The sequence below is a fragment of the Coffea arabica genome, chromosome 5c, assembly GCF_036785885.1.
Source record: "Coffea arabica cultivar ET-39 chromosome 5c, Coffea Arabica ET-39 HiFi, whole genome shotgun sequence".
In the NCBI taxonomy this organism is placed as follows: domain Eukaryota; kingdom Viridiplantae; phylum Streptophyta; class Magnoliopsida; order Gentianales; family Rubiaceae; genus Coffea; species Coffea arabica.
In genome coordinates, this window is record NC_092319.1 from 43247681 (window position 1) to 43273654 (window position 25974).

At 36.2% G+C, this 25974-nt stretch overlaps 3 protein-coding genes across 4 annotated transcripts; all 3 read right to left on the reverse strand.

Annotated features, from left to right (window-relative positions):
- Window positions 1–2236: 2236 nt before the first annotated feature.
- Window positions 2237–3592, reverse strand: LOC140007369 (uncharacterized). The gene has a single exon (XM_072050119.1). The coding sequence runs from the start codon at window positions 3590–3592 to the stop codon at window positions 2237–2239; it is 1356 nt and encodes a 451-aa protein (XP_071906220.1).
- Window positions 3593–6513: 2921 nt separating this feature from the next.
- Window positions 6514–8470, reverse strand: LOC113689971 (trans-resveratrol di-O-methyltransferase). The gene is made up of 2 exons (XM_027207794.2): window positions 7643–8470; window positions 6514–7046 (listed from the first exon to the last, which is right to left on the reverse strand). Exons 1-2 carry the CDS (start codon window positions 8414–8416, stop codon window positions 6732–6734), a joined length of 1089 nt encoding a protein of 362 aa, XP_027063595.1. The 5' UTR covers window positions 8417–8470; the 3' UTR covers window positions 6514–6731.
- A 9832-nt stretch (window positions 8471–18302) lies between these two features.
- LOC113690048 (trans-resveratrol di-O-methyltransferase-like) lies at window positions 18303–20218 on the reverse strand. Of its 2 annotated transcripts, XM_027207867.2 has the most exons (3): window positions 19388–20218; window positions 19060–19095; window positions 18303–18780 (listed from the first exon to the last, which is right to left on the reverse strand). In XM_027207867.2, exons 1-3 carry the CDS (start codon window positions 20159–20161, stop codon window positions 18466–18468), a joined length of 1125 nt encoding a protein of 374 aa, XP_027063668.1. In that variant the 5' UTR covers window positions 20162–20218; the 3' UTR covers window positions 18303–18465. The 2 variants fall into 2 exon arrangements, with proteins under 2 accessions (XP_027063668.1, XP_027063669.1); XM_027207868.2 differs by lacking the exon at window positions 19060–19095 and having other exon boundaries at window positions 19388–20215.
- Between the last annotated feature and the right edge of the window lie 5756 nt (window positions 20219–25974).

Here is a 25974-nt window from a genome sequence, read left to right on the forward strand (position 1 = left end):
TGTGAAGATGAATAAAATATACCGTCAGATTGTGTACCTTGAATGTATCTCAAAATTCTCTTAGCAACTTGCAAGTGAGACTGGCGTGGAGACTCCATGAATCTACTAATCAAACCAACTCCATAAGTGATGTCAGGTCTCGTAGAAGTTAAATATCTGAGACTCCCCACCAACCTCCTAAAATAAGTAGCATCAACAAAATCACCAGTACCATCTTTGGTTAATTTCAATTTTTCTTCAACCGGTGTCATCATTGGTTTAGCCACATCCATCTTAAACTTCTTCAGAATATCACTTGCATACTTCCTTTGTGAGATAAAAATTCCATCATCCAACTGATGAACCTCAATACCAAGAAAATAAGACATCAATCCCAAATCTGTCATCTCAAATTGACTAATCATGACCTCCCTGAATTCAGAAATTAGTTTGGGATTGTTGCCTGTGAATATCAAGTCATCCACATACAAGCATACAATAAGGACATCTCCTTCAGGGTTGAATTTGATGTACAAAGTGTGCTCATATGGACATCTCAAAAAACCATGCTCAACAAAATAAGTATCAATACGAGTGTACCAAGCTCTAGGAGCTTGTTTCAAACCATATAATGTCTTTTTCAATCTATATACTTTGTCTTCTTGACCCTTTCTAACATAACCTGCAGGCTGCTCAACATATACCTCTTCTTCAAGAAAATCATTTAAAAATGCGAATTTCACATCCATTTGATGAATTTTCCAGCAATTATTTGCAGCAAGTGACACAATCATACGAACAGTATCAAGTTTGGCAACTGGTGCAAAAATTTCAAAATAATCAATACCTGCCTTCTGCTTATAGCCTTTGACAACCAATCTCGCTTTGAAGCAATCCACCTCTCCTGTTGGCTTATACTTGGTCTTATATACCCATTTCACTCCAATTGACTTCTTTTCAGGTGAGATAGTGGTCAACTCCCATGTATCATTTTTCTCAATGGCATGAATTTCTTCATCCATTGCACGAACCCAACGATCATCTTTGACAGCTTCTTTAAATGAGACAGGGTCACAATCTGCAAAAAGAGCAAAATTTACAATTGCTTCATCAGTTAAATCATCATCTGTGCCAACAACATAATCATCAAATCGGGCTGGCATGCGGCGTTCTCTCTGTGGTCGACTGGATGTCTCAACCTGAATAGTCGAAGGTGAGGGATCACCATAAGAGTGCACAACTTGCTCCACTACTTGCTTACTAGCACTCGGTCCCATAATGGGAGAAATGGATGGATATTTTGGTGATGTCTCGAGACCTTTCTAGACCAATCCCAAACTCCATGTTCATCAAAAGTTACATCTTTGCTAACAATCACCTTTCCTGTGTTTGGATTGAATAACTTATACCCCTTTGTCTCATGACTATATCCAATAAAAATACACTTCTCTGCTTTGTCATCCAATTTCTTTCACAACTGATCTGGAACATGCGCATACGCAAGACAGCCAAATACCTTGAAGTGAGAAATATCCGGTTTCATGCCAGTCCAAACCTCTTGTGGGGTCTTCGCAGAATTGCATCTAGTAGGACACCTGTTCAAAACATAAATAGCGCAAGATACTGCTTCTGCCCAAAGGGATTTAGGAATACCTTTGGAGTGCATCATAGATTTCACCATGTCCATCACAGTCCTATTCTTTCTTTCTGCTACACCATTTTGCTGAGGTGTATATCTAGCTGTCATTTGATGTATTATACCACTTTCCACTAAATAGTCATCACAAACAAGATACTCAGTGCCTCTGTCAGTTCTCAAAATTTTAATAAAGTAATCACTCTGCTTTTCTACATAATATTTGAACTTTTTAAACACATCACATGCATCAGATTTATTTTTTAAAAAATACACCCATGTCTTCCTACTGAAATCGTCAATGAAGGTAATAAAATACTTACTACCACCATTGGAAGGAACTTCAACTGAGCATAAATCTGAATGAATCAGTTCAAGCGGTCGATTAGCCCTCCAAGCCTTGCCTTTTGGAAAAGGATCCCTGTGTTTCTTTCCCAAAATACAAGACTCACACTTCTTGTCAGGAAACTCAACAGAAGGCAACCCAACAACTAATTTTTTCCTTGCAAGAAATTTCAAACTCCCAAAATTCAAATGCCCAAAACGCATATGCCATAACCAAGAATCATCACAAGTCACAGAATTAAAGCAAGATAAATCACCACAGTTAAGAGAAAGAGGCTACAAACGACTACGGTTCATTTTTACCTTGGCAATTAATCCCAATTTCTCATCACTTATGGTGCCATCACCATATTTAAAATGCAGATCATAACCTTTCTCAGATAGTTGTCCCAAACTCAACAAGTTATGATATAAACTTGGCACATAAAAAACATCAGAAATATAATTTGAAGACCCATCTTGCAAGATAATTCTGATTTTTCCTTTGCCAAGAACAGGCACTTTTTCATTGTTTCCAAATCTCACAGATGCATGAAAAGATTCATCCAAGTCAGAAAACATCTCCTTTTTACCACACATATGATTACTACAACCAGAATCAATAAACCAATCATTCTTCATAGACTCTTCAGATGTAGAACTAGAAAACAACAAGGTCTCCTCTCTATCACTACTATTTTCAGCCACTTTAGCATACACCTCTTCATTGGACCAACATTCATTCTGATAATGATCAATTTTACCACAATTATAACATTGGACATTAGATCTATCACGCCTTTGAAAATTATTTCTTTGACTTTGTTGTTGACTATTTTCCTGATCCCCATTAAAATTATTTCTAGGTTGGTAAGAATAATTACCTCTTCCACGACCACGAAAGTTACCTCTGCCTCCACGTTCTCTACCTCTGAAATTCTGGCGCCTTTGATTTGTGTCCATACGATTCACCCCCTCTTTTCCTTTTGGGTGATCTACCTTGGCTTGTAACACCTCCTCTACTGTATCCGATAGCTGCTGATTCAGGGACATCTCATACGTTAGCAATTCACCTTCCAATTCAGCAAGTGACAAATTGTCAAGGTCCTTTGTGGCTTCAAGGACCGTCTTCTTGGTGTGAAATTTGGTAGCTAGAGATCTTAGAACATTTTCAACAACTCTAACCTCTTCCAAATTCTCACCATTGGACTCCATATCATTGACAATTTCTTTAATTGTGCCAATAAAATCTTTAACTGACTCCGTGGATTTCATCTGGGACAACTCAAATTGTCTCCTAAGTTCCTGCAATCTGATTTTTCTCACGTTAGCAGCACCTCGATTTAAGTTCACCAAAATTGTCCAAGCCTCTTTTGCCGACTTTGCATGTATAAATTTTTTGGCAACATGCAACTGGACTTGAGTGTTGAGATAGTACATTGCCTTGCAATCCAACTGTCTATTTCTCTCTAATTCTTTAACTGCATCGCTTGATAATTCTATACCTTCTATCGGCTCCGTATATCCTGTTTCGACAATATTCCAAACTCCAATATTTTGGAAAAAATTCTTCATCATCGACCTCCAAACCTCAAAATCGTTTTTACCATCGAAGATAAAAACGTGACAATTGTGCAAATAATTTGGATCCATATTTTAATTTCTCAGGATCTCAAACAAAGCTCTGATGCCACTTTGTAGGAAACAAACCCACAGGATAAAATAATATAAGCGAATCACACACTCAAAGGAATAGCTTGGCAGCGGAATGTTTATAACAAACGGAACAGCTAAAGAAAGAAACAAAAGGTGACAAAAGCTTCAGGAGGCAAGCTTCTCAAATTGTTTCCAATTCTCGGCTACTTTACATATAACACTCACTTCAGACTAGTACTACACATATGTATATATAGGCACCAAGTCTCCATAATCAGAGACCACATTAGAATTGGAAATCAAGCATCCTAGTTAGACTTGAACTCAATTAGCTAGACGTAGCCCTGAACTATACTAATTCCAACCAACTCCAACTAACAAATAATAATCTTGATTTAATTCCTACATAGTAGTTTGTCACAAGAATTAGCAAAGGTCAATTTTTGTGATTTGAATGTGACAAATGTTTTACTGCTTAAGCCACGCCTGAATCTAGAGCTGTCATGGATGAGATTTTATTAGATTTTCAGGATTCTAGCATTTGATTAATGAAGAAAATTGGTGCTGCATCTCGAGCACCTTACTATTATAAATAACAGATCATTGGAGTGCAGCACAGTTTGGGAGAAAGATAGGAAATAAATGAACTCAATTATTAAGCGAATCTTTGAGCAGATACGTCAAGAGTGAAACTCTAATAAAATTAGAACAGATATTCTCAAGAGCCAGACTCAATTATTAGTGTCTAGTATAAGGTAATTTTATGAGTATAAGAATACATGATTTCATTAGCAATTTTTTTTAGTTTTTTTTTTCACTCTTGAATGGTTTCAAATGCAAGTTTAGTAGAAATTGGAATTTATAACGCAGGTCACGACGAGGCTAAAATAAATAACGTAGCAATAATTTCTGTGAATAAACTAAACAAAGTCAACAAACAACGTCCTAACAAAATGAGCTTATTGAGAAAAAATATATATATATATATATATATATATATAAATGAAAAAAATATATAACACAATGAGATCAACTAAAAACGCATTAAATTTGACAAATTTCAATTAACCTTTGTCACAACCATCTACAACCTACCTCAACTCCATTTCAATGAGTTGCAACTCATCCAAAATTGGCTAGACAACTTGTCCAAAGATTGATTGTTTACCGTAAATTCAACATCTTATTAGAGATTAAGAATTAAAAGTAGCATAAACAAAACTTAATGCAATAATGGCCTAATATCTTGTTCCTCTCAATTAGTCAAAATTCATCAAATTACGCAAGTAAATCAATGTGATGCTACTTTAATTTAACATCGACTTGAGCAAATTTAACTTGTTACTGATCCAAATTTGACTTGATATCTGTATCAACTCACTTGAATGAGAGATTAGTACCACTCAACCAGCAGCAGGACCACAATCAGCATCACCATTGCCAGACCGTCAAATAAACCAAACCAGAACAAGAGACAAAAGTCCACCACTCTTACATATTCTAGGCTACTCATAAGTCATATTCACCAATCAGTCCTCAACAGGCAAGTCTCCAAATTTTTTTAAAAGTTTTGTAGATTAGACAGATTGCATTTTTTAGGAATTTTCTTTACTATAACAACTTTTATGATGTGATGTATGTAAAATGAAAAAATGATTCAAAAATTATGTACAACAAATATTTCAAAAGATTTTTCTAAGAGAAAATCATTCAAAATGTCCCTCACATCTCATCAAATAATATTTTCTACATTTCGCTTTTGAAATACCAAATTTATATTCTTTACAAAATCAAGTTGATAAAATTTGGTTGCAATTTAGATTTTTTATCACATTTTACCATGAATCCATCACGTGGCCAATGCATGGCCATTTTTTAGGCACAAAAAGGTTATATCCCATTTATAATTAAATATATGACCGAACCCATATTCATTTTTGTCCTTTAAAATAGAATTTGATCTAAATCATATTTATTTTTTCTCCTAAAAAAATGAGATTTGACCTAATCTATATTCACTTTTGCCATTGAAAAAATGGAATCTAACCTTTTTGTATATAAAAAATAACTGAATGTCAACTACATGGTGATTTCAGACTAAAAAGTGGTCAAAAACTTGGGTTAGCATCAAATTTTATTCATTTGAATCTATGAAGGAGGAAAAATTAACATTTTAAAAGTGAGTGGTAAAAAAATTTATTTAACCAAATGTGAGAGGCATTTTGCACTATTTCTCCTTTTTTTTCCCTATATATGTCCAAATAATAGGAATCCAAATGAATCTCACACATTCCTAGACGCATCAAGAACGAGGCAACGCATTAAGTGTTCTAGTGTTAAACCACTTATTTTAATACTTCTTCAGCTTTTAAACACACACTAAACCACCAGTCCTCAAAACCACTGTTTTCATTCAGTCCAAAATTCGAACATTTCGTGGGGCTTAATGCTTTCTCCTCAATCCTTTTCACATAATTCAGCTTCATTGGTCATGCCTTGGAAAAAGAATCTCTAAACCAATTGCTAGACACATCAAGAGAGATGCTGACTTGTATACTCTCAGTTTGGACCGTTCGTCACCGAAATTGCTCGGGTCTGTTTCTACTTCAGGATATGAAATTCATTTTGTTCTCCACCTCAAGTTATTTAGCTGTTTAGCTCTCTGTACTTCTGGGTTACTGTACACATTGATGATTAATGCAAGAATCCTGATTGCAGAATTAATGGTCATTTCTGTGCAGTAAATTCTATTAGCGTAGAATATCTTGTGAGTTGATGGTAAAAGAATTCTTTCCACTTAAACCTTTTATTTTCCGAGATTGCTTAAAATAATCTCCTTTCCTGTCATAAGTTGTCAGCAACATATTTGTGGAAAATAAAAGCAGCCCAGATGTTGTATGAAGAACTGATGCATGATATTTGAAAATAAATGTGTTTTGCAGTTTAGGTTGATAATTCTGTACCATCAGATCATTTGAAGATTAATAGAGTTATACTTCATTCTCTATTAATCGACATATTTTGGTAATACAAATCATAGCATCAATACATGTGTTCCATGTTTAAGGAAACTTATTTTGAAGGCCTTGAACGTAGATCCATCACTCTTTAGCACAAACAAAGTGCAATAAACTTATTAATAATAATAAACCTCAATGATCGATCTCAAGCCCAGTACTGGAGTTATCTTATAGCCATTGAAGCCCGCCTCAAGGAAAAGCTTTTCCCAGTCTTTCTCATTTCTTTCTCTTCCTTTGACATGAACCATCATCAGCATATCGAAGAACAATTGGGTTTCAATAGCCTCTGCATCATCATCTCCATTTTGCTGGCTTTTCAGCAGCATGTCAATAATTATCACCTTGCCTCCCTTTTCCTTGCTAGGAATTGCTTCTTTACATTTCCTGAGTATTTGTACACATTCCTCATCGCTCCAATCATGCAATATCCACTGCCATTAGCAACATAAAGTATTGAAGAATTTGTCAGAAAACTCATATATCCCATGTAAAATTTGTTGACTAAAATGATTAAAAGAAAATGATAGAGAGTGTGGGAGAAGTAAAAAAAAAAAAAAAAAAGCAAGACTATCGTTATTTTTATCAACCAAAAACGTTAAAGTATCACCAAGTTTAGTGAATGAAGAGTAATAAGGTGATATAATGTTTGATCACATACGCAAGGGGCAAAGATGTATCACTCCATTGTATAAAATTTCATTTTTGAACGTGGAAACCATACCTTGACTATTCCGGAGGACATGAAACACAATTTGTTCTATTAATCATAAGATACGACTAGCAGTACTAGATCCTATCTTAAGAAATTAAAAACAATAGAAGGGTATTGAAATTGTATTTGTTAAAACATGTTTATCCTTTTCTTCATGGTGCAGTTTCCAAATTAAGCATGTGCCCAAAGCATACTTTCTTGTTTACTTGAAGTTGACACTGGTCTCTTTAACAGGTGAAGTTTAATAGTGGAAACTGAAGCAAAGTACACAAAGTTAGTTATTAAACCAATAAACTATTTCTGATTGATTTATACCTTCAATAAAACAGCATCTGCTGGAGGAATGGCTTCAAACATGTCACCTCCCACATAGGCCAAGTTCTTACTACTTTCCCAGCCATCAACGACATGAGGAAGATCAAGCACGGAGCATTCCAGATGAGGAAAAGCATCAGCAATAGCCTTAGCCACAGTTCCAGTTCCACCCCCAACATCAATCAACGAATTCAGCCCCATAAAAACATCCTTACAATTCTTGATAACCATGGTACTAACCAACCGGGCATCACTAGCCATGCCTTCATTGAAAAACTGGTTTAGCTGCGGTTGGCGACCTGCAAGCTCCCAAAGTGATGTCCCATGACAGGTATGAAATGAGGTTTCTTCATTGTTTTGAAACCACTGGCTAAAATGGTGCCATGGATCAGTCAAGATTGGATCAAGCATGGCAAGTAGAAACGGTGTCACGCTAAAAGGGTCATTTGCTAGTAGAAGTTTCGAAGCAGAAGTGAGTGCATACCCCTCTTGGCCTTCATTACCGGGAATCTTTGCTTTGATGAAGAATCCCGAGTGGATTAAAATCCGCATAAGACGATAAACAAAAGGGGCTTTTGCATTATTGATGGGAAGAGCATCGATCAATTGAGCAAGGGCCATTGGCTGGCCATGCTTGTGAATAATGTCTGGAATGCCTAATTGAATTGCACATTTGAGGGACATGGAATTTATGAAGTTGAATATATGGTTCCATATGTGAGCTTGAGCTCGAAAAAGCTCACCAGTATGGTCACCATTTCTAGCCAAATCCATTTTTTTTTTGGAGATTCTAGGATTGTTTCTTTTTGGTCGTGTGAATTGCTAGTAGATCTAGCTAGCAATTTATAGGCAGGCTATGGGATTCATATGAACCATGTTGCAATAATTTTTTCTATCATTCTGACAACGACGGAATAAGAATCAGCCTCGACGACCAATAGCTTGCGGGCAGCCAAGCTAATTGTTTTCCAGTTTCCTTTTCTTTAACTACCAAAGCACATGCTAGTATTTAATTAGCAACTCCAATCTCCTAATTTGTACAATCAGGATCAGGCCTCATAAGTTGAGTTTTGCCGAATTCAAATCGATTTGTGTAATTCTTTTTACATTTAACATAAATTTGTGTTGTTTTGATGTGATCATGAATATTATACCAACTTACTCGTATAATTTAACAAATTTAAATTCACGTCTAAATTGTACAAATTTATATATAAAATTATAAAATTTATATCAATCAGTTTGTTCTAGATAGAACTCAACTTGTAAGCTTCATTTTCATGCGGCTACAAAGTGCATCTAAACTTACTCAAAATTAGGGGCAAAATATAACAAGCAAGTGTACACTTTCTTCGTGTCTACGTCCTCTGTATCCATATGTGTACTCTTTTACTTCTACCAGGATCCTGGGCACAAAGAAGAGGTACTTCTGTAAACTGATTGTGAATATGGCATTTGAGCACTATAGTAATCTATCAGGTGTTTACAAGTGCACGTGTTGATACCGAACAATTTCTGCAACATACAATTTTTGGTGTGAACCATTCATCAATTTCATATCCAGTAAAAGAACCCGTTAGATAGTAGATATTGACCAAAAAAAAAAATCAATGTCAATCTTAGTACTGCCAAATGACAGATTGTTGGGATTAGATGATGGAAGACCAAGCGTCAAGAGCTACCATTTTATATGATGTTGGATCGGATTACCTAAGCAGTAAATCTCTGACATTTTGATAGAAAGTTCATAAATTACAAGATTTGGTTCTTTATGTCGAGGCATATTAGATGGTTACAAAACCACACAATGCACAAGGCTGATGGGGCTTCTTGATTTGGTAGGTAAAACTGTGCCAATGGTTGATTCACACTGTGCAGAGTTGGCAAGATGGCATGGAAGTGCACAAAAACTTACATTGATATGCCATTCTTAAGAAAATTTAGATTTCACAGGAGTCTGATCTATCGCAATGGTTAAGAATCTTTCTTCATTTTTTTCCTTCCTTTTATAAGAGATTTACAACTCTGTTGAATTTGAAATTAATACTAGCTCTTGTTAATCAATACCAAATACTAGAATTTGATGAAAGGTAGAGTTCATGTAGGCATGGCCATGGTTCCATTTGGAACCGGGAACTAGACCGTTTGGAACCGGAACCAGAACCGTGGCAGAACCTTGAATAAAGGTTCCAGTTCTGGTTCTCTTAAAAATAGAACCAGAACCAGAACCGTCGGTTTCAGAACCGTCGGCTCCAAATTAATTAAAAATAATTAATATAAGTAGTGAGATAATTCAAAAAAATTAGTTGTGTTTAATAGGTTTTAAGAAAGTTTAAATTTTATGGACTTTCTATATATTTTACTAATTATTTAATTATTTTTATTCGTCTAATATCTATCATTATAATTTGTAAGTATTAAATTATTACTTTTTTTTTTTGCTTATTTGCTATCAAAAATGGCAAGTTTTGATGGTAGTAGCTCATCTTCAAAATCAAGCAAGCAAAAAAATATTTTTTGCAATATTTCTTCAAATGAAATCTTCAACATTGATGATTGTCCAACTCAAGAAAGTCAATACATAACAACCATTTGATAGTGTAATGTACTTTTTAATTTGACGTGTACTTTTCATAAAATTTGTATTGTCTATTTATTACTTCTTACTTTGTAGAATAATAATAAAATTAAAATATGATCTTTATTTTGTATTTATTTTTGTACATTCTATTTGAAATTTTAAATATATTGTTATATTCGTATTAAAATTGGTACGGATAAAAAATTAAATAAAATTGTAGGGTACCATACGGAACCAGAACGAGAACCATAAGGAATCGAAATCAGAACTATGCAGTTCTGGTTCTACCTCTTTGAAGAACCAGAACCGGCGGTTCTAGAACTAGAACCAGAACCATCTTATATGGTGCGGTTCTGGTTCTACCTCTTTGAAGAACCAAAACCGACGGTTCTGGAACCAAAACCATCGGTTTTGGAACCGCGGCCATGCCTAAGTTCATGTCATTTTGAGCTATTCGTTTTATTATTATGTATATAGCCAAAATTTGCAGCTCATAGATTTAGAGTCTTCGACCTATAAAGTATGGGTGTAATTGAGCATGGCATGATGCCAAAGTAAATGAATAACTCTTTGATCTGGAAGTCTTTATTAAAGTCATCACTGACTTTGGCAACATGTGAGCCCACATTCATTTCTAGGAGTTTGTTTCTTTTCTCACCATAGTAGTAGTTTGTCACAAGAATTAGCAAAGGTCAATTTTTGTGATTTGAATGTGACAAATGTTTTACTGCTTAAGCCACGCCTGAATCTAGAGCTGTCATGGATGAGATTTTATTGGATTTTCAGGATTCTAGCATTTGATTAATGAGGAAAATTGGTGTTGCATGTCCAGCACCTTACTATTATAAATAATAGTTCATTGGAGTGCAGCACAGTTTGGGAGAAAGATAGGAAATAAATGAACTCTATTATTAAGTGAATCTTTGAGCAGATACATCAAGAGTGAAACTCTAATATAATTAGAACAGATATTCTCAAGAGCCAGACTCAATTATTAGTGTCTAGTATAAGTTAATTTTATGAGTATAAGAATACATGATTTCATTAGCAAATTTTTTTTAGTTTTTTTTTTCACTCTTGAATGGTTTCAAATGCAAGTTTAGTAGAAATTGGAATTTATAACGCAGGTCACGAGGCTAAAATAAATAACGTAGCAATAATTTCTGTGAATAAACTAAACAAAGTCAACAAACAACGTCCTAACAAAATGAGCTTATTGAGAAAAATATATATATTTGACACAATGAGATCAACTAAAAACGCATTAAATTTGACAAATTTCAATTAACCTTTGTCACAACCATCTACAACCTACCTCAACTCCATTTCAATGAGTTGCAACTCATCCAAAATTGGCTAGACAACTTGTCCAAAGATTGAAGAAGAGATTAGTACCACTCAACCAGCAGCAGGACCACAACCAGCATCACCATTGCCAGACCGTCAAATAAACCAAACCAGAACAAGAGACAAATAAAACACCACCAGTAGAATGGTGGATAATGGGGTTGGCTTGTGGAAGGCATCAACAACGTTAACGAGGAGTAAAAGCCTACTATACCAAACAAGAATAGAATCCAAACTCCAAAGGTCCACCACTCGTACATATCCTAGGCTACTCCTAAGTCATATTCACCAATCAGTCCTCCACAGGCAAGTCTCCAATTTTTTTTTTTCTTCTTTTAGTCAAGAACCAAACATCAATCAAAGGCCTGGTGGGTCTTCATGATTTCTATTCAATCTTTATCACATAATTAAGAATCACCAATCCATACAAATCCAAGCACTTAGATAATTCTCAAATCAATAGTTTTGTAGATTAGAAGGATTGCATTTTTTAGGAATTTTCTTTACTATAACAACTTTTGTGATGCGATATATGTAAAATGAAAAGATGAATCAAGAATTATATAAAATATTTTTCTAAGAGAAAATTGATCAAAATGTCACTCACATTTGATCAAATAATATTTTCCACCTTTCGCTTTTGAAATACCAAATTTATGTCCCTTACAAAATCAAGTCGATAAAATTTGGTTGCAATTTAGATTTTTTATCACGTTTATCATGAATCCATCTTGTGACAAATGCATGGCCATTTTTTAGGGACAAAAAGATTATATCCCATTTATAATTAAATAAATGATCGAATCCATATTCATTTTTGTCCTTTAAAATAGAATTTGATCTAAATCATATTTATTTTTCTCCTAAAAAAATGAGATTTGATCTAATCTATATTCACTTTTGCCATTGAAAAAATGGAATCTAACCTTTTTGTATATAAAAAATAACTGAATGTCAACTACATGGTGATTTCAGACTAAAAAGTGGTCAAAAACTTGGGTTGGCACCAAATTTTATTCGTTTGAATCTATGAAGGAGGAAAATTTAACATTTTAAAAATGAGTGACAAAAAAATTCATTTAACAAATGTAAAGGGCATTTTAAACGATTTCTCCTTTTTTTTCTATATAATATCCAAATAATAGGAATCCAAATGAATCTCTCACATTGCTAGACGCATCAAGAGCGAGGCTGGCTTGATTACAAGTTTGTCCGTCAAACACATTAACTGTTCTAGTGTTTAACCACTTATTTTATTACTTCTTCAGCTTTCAAACACACACTAAACCACCAGTCCTCAAAACCACTGTTTTCATTCAGTCCAAAATTCCAGGTGGGGCTTAATGCTCTCTCCTCAATCCTTGTCACATAATTCAGCTTCATTGGTCAGGACAAATCCCAAGTGTATGGATATTATTCCAAGTTCATAACTTTTTGTAGAGTAGAAGTAATGATATTCCCAGCAGCAAAGCTAGAAATATTTGCCTTGGAAAGCAAATCTGTCAAGATATGTATCAACTTGGTATATATCTCTTGTATATATAGTAGTTAGCATATTCTTCTCCTAATTAATAGGAGACCTAGCGTAATTGCTGGTAGGGTTCTGTACTCACATGTATATATAGATAATTGCTATGCTAATGATAGGGGGAATTTCTTTGGCCGCACAAATCTTGTCATGGTATCAGAGCCTTGTGCTCTGATTCTTCAATAGACTTCATTCATTGATCTCTTTTCTTCTTGTGCATGGCCACTTCCGATAATAAGAAGGATGGTGACTCATCCAAAAAGAGAGTAACCTCTCCATATGATCTAAATCCTAATGACAATCCTGGAAATCTGGTTACCCATGTTCAACTGAAGGGTGATAATTATGATGAATGGGCCAAAGCTATTTGTATGTCTATGCGTTCGAAGAAGAAATTGGGATTCCTGGATGGCACAATCCAACGTCCCGATGATGACTCTGATGATCTTGAAGATTGGTATACAGTGAACTCGATGTTGGTCTCATGGATTTTCAATACTATTGAGTCGACACTCAGATCCACCATCTCTTACAAGGATAGTGCCTTCGATCTCTGGCAAGATATCAGGGAAAGATTTCGTGTGACAAATGGGCCTCGCATTCAACAACTTAAGGTTGCCGTTGTCGAATGTAAGCAAGGAAACTCAACCATTAGTGATTATTATGGCCGGATGAAAAAGCTTTGGGAAGAATTGGCAGACCACGATGCGATTCCGATGTGTCATTGTGGACGGTGTACATGCAACTTAACGAAAGCATTTGATAAGAGAGCTGAAGATGAGAAGGTACATCGATTTCTTATGGGACTTAATTCTGATATATATGGCACGATACGTTCCACCATATTGGGTAGTGATCCATTGCCCAATATGAACAAAGTCTATGCTTCTATGATTCGAGAAGAGCAGGTTCACACTGCTAGCTCGTCTAAAGAGATGAAAGGTGAAGTGATGAGTTTTGTTGCACAAATCAATCCGGGGCGTGGGCGTGAGATGGTGAAAGATCCAACCAGATTCTGCACTCACTGCAAACGCACTGGTCATGAAGCAGACAATTGTTTCCAATTGATTGGTTATCCTGACTGGTGGGGAGATCGTACTCGTGGTGTCGGGAGAGGCACTGGCCGAGGCAAAGGAACTGGACGAGGCCATGGGGGAGGACGTGGAGGCCAGGCGCATGCAGCTATGGCTTCTGGGTCATCTACTAATGGAGCTCTTGAAGGAGGTTTGAATCAAAATGGTCTCACAGGAATAACTGAGGACCAATGGCAAATGTTGCGGACTTTCCTTAATGCACAAACAAAACCTACACTAAAGATGACTGGTAAGAAAACAAATGTGACATGGATTATCGACACCGGAGCCTCTAATCACATGACAGGCAATCTAGAACTCTTAATTGATCTCCAGGATTTGATGGGGTGTCCGGTGGGACTTCCTAATGGTGAATCTGTTATGGCAACTAAGGCAGGGGTGGATGTGTTAAACAAACACTTAACCTTGCATGATGTGCTTTATGTACCAAATCTGACTTGCAATTTGATCTCTGTGTCTCAATTAATTCGTCAGAATAATTGCTTCCTGTTATTCACTGACATTTTATGTGCAATACAGGGCCGCACTTCGAGGATGCTGATTGGAATGGGTGAACAGCGGGAAGGGCTCTATTATCTTTGTGGCTCTTCTACCGTAAATGCAATTAAGACTGGTGACTCAAGCACGTTTGATCTCTGGCATAACCGGTTGGGTCACCCCTCCACTAAAATAATTGAGATGCTTCCTCATGTTGGCTCTCGAGGGTCTAGTAGCTTGACTAATAGAGTCTGTGAAGTTTGCCTTCGTGCAAAACAGACTCGTTCATGTTTTCTGCTTAGTGATCATCATTCTTTAAATATTTTTGAACTCATACATTGTGATTTATGGGGACCCTATCGTACCCCATCCTCTACTGGTGCTATTTATTTTTTAACACTTGTTGATGATTGTTCTCGTGCTGTTTGGATTTTTCTTCTCAATGATAAGACTGCTGTTCCTCAAACCATACGCAATTTCTTTTCCTACGTGCATAGACAATTCAACAAACAAGTTAAAGTGGTGCGTAGTGATAACGGCACTGAGTTCAATTCTTTGAAGCCTTATTTTGCTGAGCATGGTGTGATATTTGAAACTTCTTGCAAGGGCACGCCTCAACAAAATGGACGTGTTGAACGCAAACACCAACACATTCTAAATGTTGGTCGGGCGTTAATGTTTCAGGGCCATTTGCCTATTCAATTTTGGGGCGAATGTATTTTGACTGCCGGATACTTAATTAATCGCACACCTTCTGTTCTTTTACATGGGAAAACTCCTTATGAGATTTTATATGGAAAACCTCCTTCTTATGATCATCTCCGAACTTCTGGCTGTTTCTGTTTTGTTCATAATCAAGATCGCAAAAGGGACAAATTTGCGAGTCGGAGTAGGCGCTGTGTTTTTGTCGGTTATCCGTACGGAAAAAAAGGGTGGCATGTTTATGATTTAGACACTCATGAATACCTTGTATCGCGTGATGTGATTTTTTCTGAATCCACTTTTCCTTATTTTGCTCCTGTGTCCTCTCCTGTCACTGCTCCTTCTTCTGCATTGCCTACTGGTGTTGATGAGGTTGTCTCTAAGCCGGAACTTGAACCTATTGGCGAGCCTGAGCCTGACCTTGAGCCTGAGCCTATGCCCGTAGTTCTACGGGATGAACCAGCGCTCGATCATCTTGGCGAATCCTCTCGTCCTACTGATGAGCAACATGAGGAGCTTCTGGGCCGCGGTCCTCGATCTAAGCAACAATCAGTACTTCTTCGAGATTTTGTGACAAACACAATCACAACGTCGAGCCCTTCCCCCGCTTGTTCATCGACCCAATCGCCGTCCTCAGGTACGACCTATCCTATAGCACATTTTATGAACTATGATCGATTTTCTTTGCGACACAGGGACTTTCTTGCTACTCTTACTGCTGGACTTGAACCTTCTACATATACTGAGGCTGTTGTACATGACTGTTGGCGTGCGGCTATGCAACATGAGCTGCAGGCCTTGGAGACTAATGGCCCTTGGGAGTTGACGCATTTACCTCCTGGCAAGAAGTCCATTGGTTGTAAATGGGTTTATCGCATCAAGTACCATTCTAATGGTACTATCGAACGGTACAAGGCCAGATTGGTCATTCTTGGCAATCGCCAAGTTGAGGGCATTGATTATAATGAAACGTTTGCTCCTGTTGTGAAACTGGTCACCGTTCGCACTTTTCTTGCAGTAGCGGCTGCCCGCAATTGGGAACTTCATCAAATGGATGTCCACAATGCTTTTCTTCATGGTGATTTGAAGGAAGAGGTGTACATGCGACCTCCACCAGGGTTTTCTCCTCTCAAGCCTAACCTTGTTTGTCGTCTGCAGAAATCTTTATACGGGTTGAAACAGGCTCCCCGGTGTTGGTTTGCCAAACTTAGTACTGCTTTAAAGCAATATGGCTTTATTCAATCTTATGCAGACTACTCATTGTTTACCCTGCGTCGTCATGCCACTGAGGTTCATGTTTTGGTTTACGTTGATGATCTTATTATTTCAGGAAATGATAGCTCGACTATTCATCAGTTCAAGAATTACTTGAGCTCTTGTTTTCATATGAAAGATTTAGGTGCCTTCAAGTACTTTCTAGGTATTGAGGTCGCTCGCAGTCCTGAAGGAATTTTCTTGTGTCAACGCAAATATGCGTTAGACATTATTTCTGAGGCTGGTCTTTTAGGTAGCAAACCAGCTGCCTTTCCTCTTGAGCAGAATCATCGTTTAGCTTTGGCTGACGGTGCTCATTTTGACACTCCCGAGTGTTACCGGCGTTTGGTTGGACGTCTTATTTATTTATCGGTGACTCGTCCTGAGCTATCTTATTGTGTTCATATTTTAGCTCAGTTTATGCAAGCACCTCGTGTGGCACATTGGGAAGCTGCTTTGCGTGTTGTTCGGTATTTAAAAAGTCATCCCGGCCAAGGTATTTTGCTACGGGCTGACTGTGATTTGCAACTCTCTGCTTGGTGTGATTCTGACTGGGCTAGTTGTCCTTTGACTCGCCCGTCATTAACTGGGTGGCTGGTGTTTCTTGGAAATTCACCAGTATCCTGGAAAACAAAGAAACAACCTACTGTATCTCGTTCTTCCGCTGAGGCAGAATATCGCTCCATGGCTACAACTACTTCCGAGTTAAAATGGTTAAAAGCTTTATTATGTGATCTTGGGATTTCCCATTCTCAACCGATGCTCTTATATTGTGATAGTCAGGCTGCTCTACATATTGCTGCTAATCCTGTCTTTCATGAGCGCACCAAGCATATTGAGGTTGACTGTCATTTTGTCCGTGATGCCATACAGGATGGCACTATTCGCCCAGCTTATGTGTCTACTCATGCGCAATTAGCTGATATTCTCACTAAGGCCGTTGGGACATCGCAATTTGGATCTTTCCTTCGCAAGTTGGGCATTTGTGATTTCCATGCTCCAACTTGAGGGGGGGTGTCAAGATATATATCTATCAAGATATGTATCAACTTGGTATATATCTCTTGTATATATAGTAGTTAGCATATTCTTCTCCTAATTAATAGGAGACCTAGCGTAATTGCTGGTAGGGTTCTGTACTCACATGTATATATAGATAATTGCAATGCTAATGATAGGGGGAATTTCTTTGGCCGCACAAATCTTGTCAAAATCTCTAAACCAATTGCTAGACACATCAAGAGAGATGCTGACTTGTATACTCTCAATTTGGACCGTTCGTCACTGATATTGCTCAGGTCTGTGTCTACTTCAGGATAAGAAATTCATTTTTTCTCCACCCAAGTTAATTTAGCTGTTTAGCTCTTCTGTACTTCTGGGTTACTGTAAACATTGATGATTAATGCAAGAATCCTGATTGCAGAATTAATGGTCATTTCCGTGCAGTAAATTCTATTAGCGTAGAATATCTTGTGAGTTGACGGTAAAAGAATTCTTTCCTCTTAAACCTTTTATTTTCCGAGATTGCTTAAAATAATCTTCTTTCTTGTCATAAGTTGTCAGCAACATATTTGTAGAAAATGAAAGCAGCCCAGACGTTGTATGAAGAACTGATGGATGATATTTGAAACTAATGTGTTTTGCAGTTTAGGTTGATAATTCTAGACCATCAGATCATTTGAAGATTAATAGAGTTATACTTCCTTCACTATTAATCGACATATTTTGGTAATACAAATCATAGCATCAATACATATGTTCCATGTTTAAGGAAACTTATTTTGAAGGCCTTGAACGTAGATCCATCACTCTTTAGCACAAACAAAGTGCAATAAACTTATTAATAATAATAAACCTCAATGATCGATCTCAAGCCTAGTACTGGAGTTATCTTATAGCCATGGAAGCCTGCCTCACAGAAAAGCTTTTCCCAATCTTTCTCATTTCTTTCTCTTCCATTGACTACAACCATCATCAGCATATCGAAGAACAATTGGGTTTCAATAGCCTCTGCATCATCATCTCCATTTTGCTGGCTTTTCAGCAGCATGTCAATAATTATCACCTTGCCTCCCTTTTCCTTGCTAGGAATTGCTTCTTTACATTTCCTGAGTATTTGTACACATTCCTCATCGCTCCAACTATGCAATATCCACTACCATTAGCAAAGCATTCAAGAATTTGTCAGAAAACTCACATATCCCATGTAAAATTTGTTGACTAAAATGATTAAAAGAAAATCATAGAGAGTGTGAGAGAAGTAAAAGAAAAAAAGGCAAGACTGTCGTTATTTTATCCACCAAAAACGTTAAAGTATCACCAAGTTTAGTGAATGAAGAGTAATAAGGTGGTATAATGTTTGATCCCATACACAAGGGGCAAAGATGTTTCACTCCATTTTATGAAATTTCGTTTTTGAACGTGGAAACCATACCTTGAATATTCCGGAGGACATGAAATACAATTTGCCCTATCAATCATAAGATATGATTAGCAGTACTAGATCCCATCTTAAGAAATTAAAACAAAAAAAAAAGGGTATTGATATTGTGTTTGTTAAAACTTGCTTATCCTTTTCTTCATGGTGCAGTTTCCAAATTAAGCATGTGCCCATAGCATACTTTCTTGTTTACTTGAGGTTAACAATTGTTTCTTTAACAGGTGAAGTTTAAATGGTGGAAACTGAGGCAAAGTACAGAAAGTTAAACAAGCTCCTAAAAGTTATTTATTAAACCAATAAACTATCCCTGACTGATTTATACCTTCAGTAAAACAGCATCTGCTGGAGGAATGGCTTCAAACATGTCACCTCCAACATAGGCCAAGTTCTTACTACTTTCCAAGCCATCAACAACATGAGGAAGATCAAGCACAGAGCATTTCAGATGAGGAAAAGCATCAGCAATAGCCTTAGCCACAGTTCCAGTTCCACCTCCAACATCAATCAATGAATTCAGCCCCATAAAAACATCCTTACAATTCTTGATAACCATGGTACTAACCAACCGGGCATCACTAGCCATGCCTTCATTGAAAAACAGGTTTAGCTGCGGTTGGCGACCTGCAAGCTCCCAAAATGACGTCCCATGACAGGTATGAAATGGGGTTTCTTCATTGTTTTGAAACCACTGGCTAAAATTGCGCCATGGATCAGTCAAGATTGGATCAAGCATGGCAAGTAGAAACGGTGTCACGCTAAAAGGGTCATTTGCTAGTAGAAGTTTCGAAGCAGAAGTGAGTGCATACCCCTCTTGGCCTTCATTATCGGGAATCTTTGCTTTGATGAAGAATCCCGAGTGGATTAAAATCCGCATTAGACGATAAACAAAAGGGGCTTTTGCATTGTTGATGGGAAGAGCATCGATCAATTGAGCAAGGGCCATTGGCTGGCCATGCTTGTGAATAATGTCTGGAATGCCTAATTGAATTGCACATTTGAGGGACATGGAATTTATGAAGTTGAATATATGGTTCCATATGTGAGCTTGAGCTTGGAAAAGCTCACCAGTATGGTCACCATTTCTAGCCAAATCCATTTTTTTTTTGAGATTCTAGGATTGTTTCTTTTTGGTCGTGTGAATTGCTAGTCGATCTGGCTCGCAATTTATAGGCAGGGTATGGGATTCATATGAACCATGTTGCAGTAATTTTTTCTATCATACTGACAACGACCTATTAAAACAATGAATAAACAATCAACCTCGACGACCAATAGCGCTTGTGGGCAGCCAAGCTAATTGTTTTCCAGTTTCCTTTTCTTTTAACTACCAAAGCACATGCTAGTATTTAATTAGCAACTCCATCTCCTAATTTGTACAATCAGGATCCAGGCCTCATATGTTGAGTTTTGCCGAATTCAAATCGATTTGTGTAATTCTTTTTACATTTAACATAAATTTGTATTGTTTTGGTGTAATCATGAATATTATACCAACTTACTCATACAAGTTAACAAATTCATATTCATATTTAAATTGTACAAATTTATATAAAAAAATTACTATAAAATTTATATCAATCAGTTTTTTCTAGATAGAACTCAACTTGTAAGGCTCCATTTTCATGCGGCTACAAAGCGTATCTAAACTTACTCAAAATTAGGGGGGAAATTATAACAAGCAAGTGTACACTTTCTTCGTGTCTACATCCTCTGTACCCATATGTGTACTCTTTTACTTCTACCAGGATCCTGAGCACAAAGAAGAGGTACTTCTATAAACTTATTGTGAATATGGCATTTGAGCATTATAGTAATCTATCAGGTGTCTACAAGTGCACATGTTGATACTGAACAATTTCTGCCACATACAATTTTGGTATGAACCATTAATCAATTTCATATCCAGTAAAAGAACCAGTTAGATAGTAGATATTGACAAAAAGAAAAAAGAAAAATCAATGTCAATCTTGGTACAGCCAAATGATAGGTTGTTGGGAGTAGATGAAGGAAGACCAAGCGTCAACAGCTACCATTTTATATGATGTTCGATCGGATTACCGAAGCAGTAAATCTCTGACATTTTGACAAAAAGTTCATAAATTACAAGATTTGGTTCTTTATGTCGAGGCATATTAGATCGTTACAAAACCACACAATGCACGAGGCTGATGGGGCTTCTTGATTTGGTAGGTAAAACAGTGGCAATTGATAGGTTGCAATTTATCTATTTATTTTATTATTAATTTTTCTTATTATCTGACTTGATGTGGATTAATTGCTGGATTCTACTTAATTTTCTTAATTTGTGTATATTTCAGGGAGTAGAACAAAAATATGATAGCAGATGCCAATTTAACAGGAAAAGAGTTCAGATGATAAAGCTTGTCTCAGGAACATTTTTGAAAAAGAAGATGTCACGCCCACTTTGATAATTTCCGCAAAGAAATGACGGACGAAGGGCTTCTTCCTCCTGGTGAGCTGCCGCAATAAAGAGAAGGAAAAGAGAATCAGATGGACGGCTGGCTTGATGCTGAGTCTTTCGTCTTTAGCTTAGGAACAAAAGGGTTAGCAGTAGCTTTGGGGAGCCGCAGTTGTTGACTTGTTAACAAAAGGAAGATGATTTCTTCCTTAGCCTCTCTCACGCATGGCACAGGAGGACTACCTTGCTTTTCTTAGTTTTCCGTACGAGAGATTAGCTTAGAACTTTGACTTTTCTTTCCTGGGAGTTTCTCAATAGTTTCTTTTCCTCCTTGTGTGTCAGACGAAGGGAAATCTATGAATTACTTTTTGTAGCTTTATTATTTACCCAATATTTGGACGAGTGGAATTTTCAATTTGCAAAGGATGATGACCGCTGCTTTCTCTTCAATTTCCTGTGGGTTTAATTCATCAATTATGAACTAATTTTTCAATTCTAGTCAAGGAGCAATGAAGGCTCTGGTTCACCTAAAAATTGTGAGATCGATCTAATTTATTCTTTTCCTTTTATTTATTAGTATTCGCATATTCCTTATTTGCAATGCTTGTGATTGTTTAATTAATTGATTGTCTTGGATCCAGATAATTAGTTGATTGGGTAATCTATTGTCAATTGGGACGTTAAATCCGCAATTGTTTAATTGTCTCAAAATAGTGATAACTGGCATGATTGGGTTTGTGTCAGGGGAATACGCGGGTTAATCTAAAATAACCCTGGTAGTGCGTTATTTGGTTAGAATAGGGCTCCTCTAATACGTAAGGCAATTGGGGAATTAAATCTTACGAGCGTACCTGGGATTGTTTTCCAATTAGAGAAGTGATTAACGGGCGTACCTTGATCACCGACACAGTAAGGAGGGGTTGACTGTCATCGCTTGTTTGGCAGTTATAACCTATTTATCAGTGAATAATTGGAGTTGCCTTTGTTTCAATGATCAACTAGGTGAACCATTGCTAAAGTTATTCCTTGGCTAGATCTTTAATTAATATTACCTTGATTTTAGTAAATTGCAATTTGATTTTTAGTTGCCTACTTTATTTTATTTTTAATTGTTTCCTTGTTTTAATTGATTTAGGCCTTTAATTATTGTTATCCTAAGTTCAGTGAATTGTGGTTTAATTTCTAGTTAGTTGTTTATTTTTATTTTCTTATTTGAATTTATTTAATTATCGTCGTTCCTACAAAATCACCCCCCTGTGTTACTTTGGATTTCTTAAGAAACAAATATACCCAGTCTCTGTGGATACGACCCTACTTGCCCTATCTACAAATTCATAATTATTTGTGAAAAGAAATAACCATTCCATTCGGGTATATCGGATCAAGCAAACTCTTCGGGAACAGGGTGAATCAAGTAACCCATTGCACACCTAAAGTCCCTGCTCCAGTACTTGGAATTGGGTTTTGGTCATTTTAACTGGTAATTAGGTTTAATTTTATTATTGCACAGGCTTCGACAACCTGTCAGCAATGATTGATTCACACTCTGTGCAATGTTGGCAAGATGGCATGGAAATGCATAAAAACTTTACATTGATATGTCATTATCAAGAAAATTTAGATTTCACAGTGATCTATCGCAATGGTTAAGAATCTTTCTTCCTTTCTTTTTTCTCTCCCTAAAGTTTGGGATCAATTTTTTGATAGGGCAAATTACATTTTACCCCCCGTGATTTAGTGCTTTCTTACATAACCCGCTATGGTTTCAAAAACTATAAATAACCCCCTTATAGTTTAGATTGAAGTGTCAAAGTTACGGAAATAGTCATTCGTAATGGAACTTTTGAAAATGTCGAAATTACCCTTATAAATACATGACACACTAACCGTGTATAGTTTTTATGTTTTACCATATAACCTCTTTATGGTTTAATACTTTACTATATAACCCCCTTATGATTTTCAAAAAATACACATAACCCCCCCTTGATTAATAAGTAATTTTCAACTTTACATAAGAGTATTTTTTATATTTTAGGTAACTCCGTTATGAATGATCATTTCTGTCACTTTGATACTTTAATCCAAACCATAAGAGGGTTATGTATAGCTTTTAAAAGCATAGGGAGATTATGTAAAAAAATACTAAATCACAAGGGGTTAAATTGGAGTTTGCCCTTCTTGATATCAATGGAACTTTAAGCAATTTCTATCTTCCTGCTATGAGCGATTTAGAAATTTTCATGAATTTGAATTATCAGTACTGGCTATATTAATTAATGCCAAATACTGCTAGACCATAAAGAAAGCTGGAACCCATTTCGTTTAGGAGCTATTCATTTTCTCACAATGCACCCAAAATTTGCTGTTTTAGAATTAGAGTATTCTCTTTTTTTTTTTTGAGCAAATTCCACTTTACCTCCTTGTGGTTTAGCGCTTTTTTTACATAACCCCCTATAGTTTCAGAAACTATATATAGCTCCCTCATAATTTGGATTAAAGTGTTAAAGTGACAGGAATAATCATTCGTAACGGAGTCATCTAAAATGTCAAAAATACCCTTATGTAAAGTTGAAAATTATTTATTAATCAAGGGGGGGTTATGTATATATTTTGAAAATTATAAGGGGGTTATATAGTAAAGCATTAAACCATAAGCAGGTTAGTGTGTCATGTATTTATAAGGGCAATTTCGACATTTTTAGAAGTTCCGTTACGAATAACTATTTCCGTCACTTTGACATTTTAATCCAAACCATGAGGGGATTATGTATAATTTTTGAAACCATAAGAGAATTATATAAAAAATGCTAAACCACTAGGGGGTGAAATGTAATTTGTCTTTTTTTTTTTTTTTGTTTCAAGTGAAAAAATCTATAACATATTCTATCCTATTCTAAGGGGAGCAAAAGCCCAACTTGGCTATTATGCGAGGAGCTAAAGGGAAAAGACTCATCTAGATCAAATATGTGTATTACTACACGTTCTCTGTAGTTTAAAACAAATATGTGTATTACTACACGTTCTCTGAATTTTTTTAAACTACAATCGCACGAGTTCGAATACTCAATCTACAATTCAGTGGGAATTTAAAATCTCTCATCGGTGGCCAACTTACTAAAGGCAAGTCAATCCATAATATAGGGATGTAGTTAGTGACGCCAAAGTAACTGAATTAGTCTGGAAAAAAGTAAAAAGGTTTTTAGTTTGAAAATTCAACATAGATAAACATTTACCATACCATGTGATTTGGAAAGCTTGCACCGCCAATTGTGAAGGAGAGAAGGAAATTCAACCTCACAGATAACTAAACTGCTAGAGGACCTGAGTCAAGCAGAGGGCCTTTGACAAAAGGAAAAGTCAATTAGAGAGGTTTATTTAGTTCTGGGATCAGGTTTATTTAATTCAGCAAAAAGTCAATTGACAAAACTGAAAAAAGCAGAGGGCCTATGATCAATTAGAGAGGCCCCCGCCTGTGCTGCTGTTGCCTGCGTGTAGGACCGTCTCCTACTCCGAAACAGAGACAACTAAAATGCGATAATGGAAACTCTACAATACTGCTGAAATGAATTGATATGAAGCGCAAATCTAAAGGTAGCTCCAAATAGTCAAAGTGATACTAGTTGGACTCTAGAAAAAATGTTGAGAACTAAATTGGAAAAACCAATAATATAATATGCTGCACTAAATAAAAGATTTTTAATTAACGCTTTTAGCCTTGTAGAGTTTTGTAGTGTTTTTAACTAATCCATAACGCAGTAATCATGGATTTTCGAAAGAATTAATTTCAATAAAGCCCTCCAATTGCGAATATGTGATACTTGAGTGCTCTATAAATACTTTTTTCTATATGGCCCCTCGAGTTATGATGTGTATCAATTCGACTCTCAAATGTACTACTACTTTAGTTTACACCCTTTATTTCCATTCTTATTACTTAGTTTCATTAGCAGCACTTAGAGAGCTTCTAGGAGCAAATATCATTAGGGTAGCTACCCCTCGTCTAATTCCAATTTAAGGGGCCTTAGGCCTCTCCTTTGTCCTTCAAAAAATAAAAATAAAAAAAAATAAAAAAATAAAAAGCCTCTCCTTTGTAACCGAAAAAATACACATACACACACACAATTGGTCAATTTCACTATCTTAAATAAGGGGAAGTATTGAAACGACTGTTGATAGATAAGGGGCCAAATTAGTAGAAAGGCTAATAATTAGTGTGTTTGGACAGCCAATTATTTGGCCAAATATATTTGCTGACATCACCATTACAATTTCCAATACACCTTTTTATCTTCCCAATTACCTTTTTATCTCACATACATCACATCACAAAAAATGCTACAGTAAAAATATTTCAAATAACTTACAATCCAAACACACTAAATATATGAAGGCATGGATTGGTGCGGTGCAATTATATAATCTAGAAGAGGCAGAATTTAAAGGTGACAAATTGATTGACATTTTCATATTTTGGAGGATTCATTCAG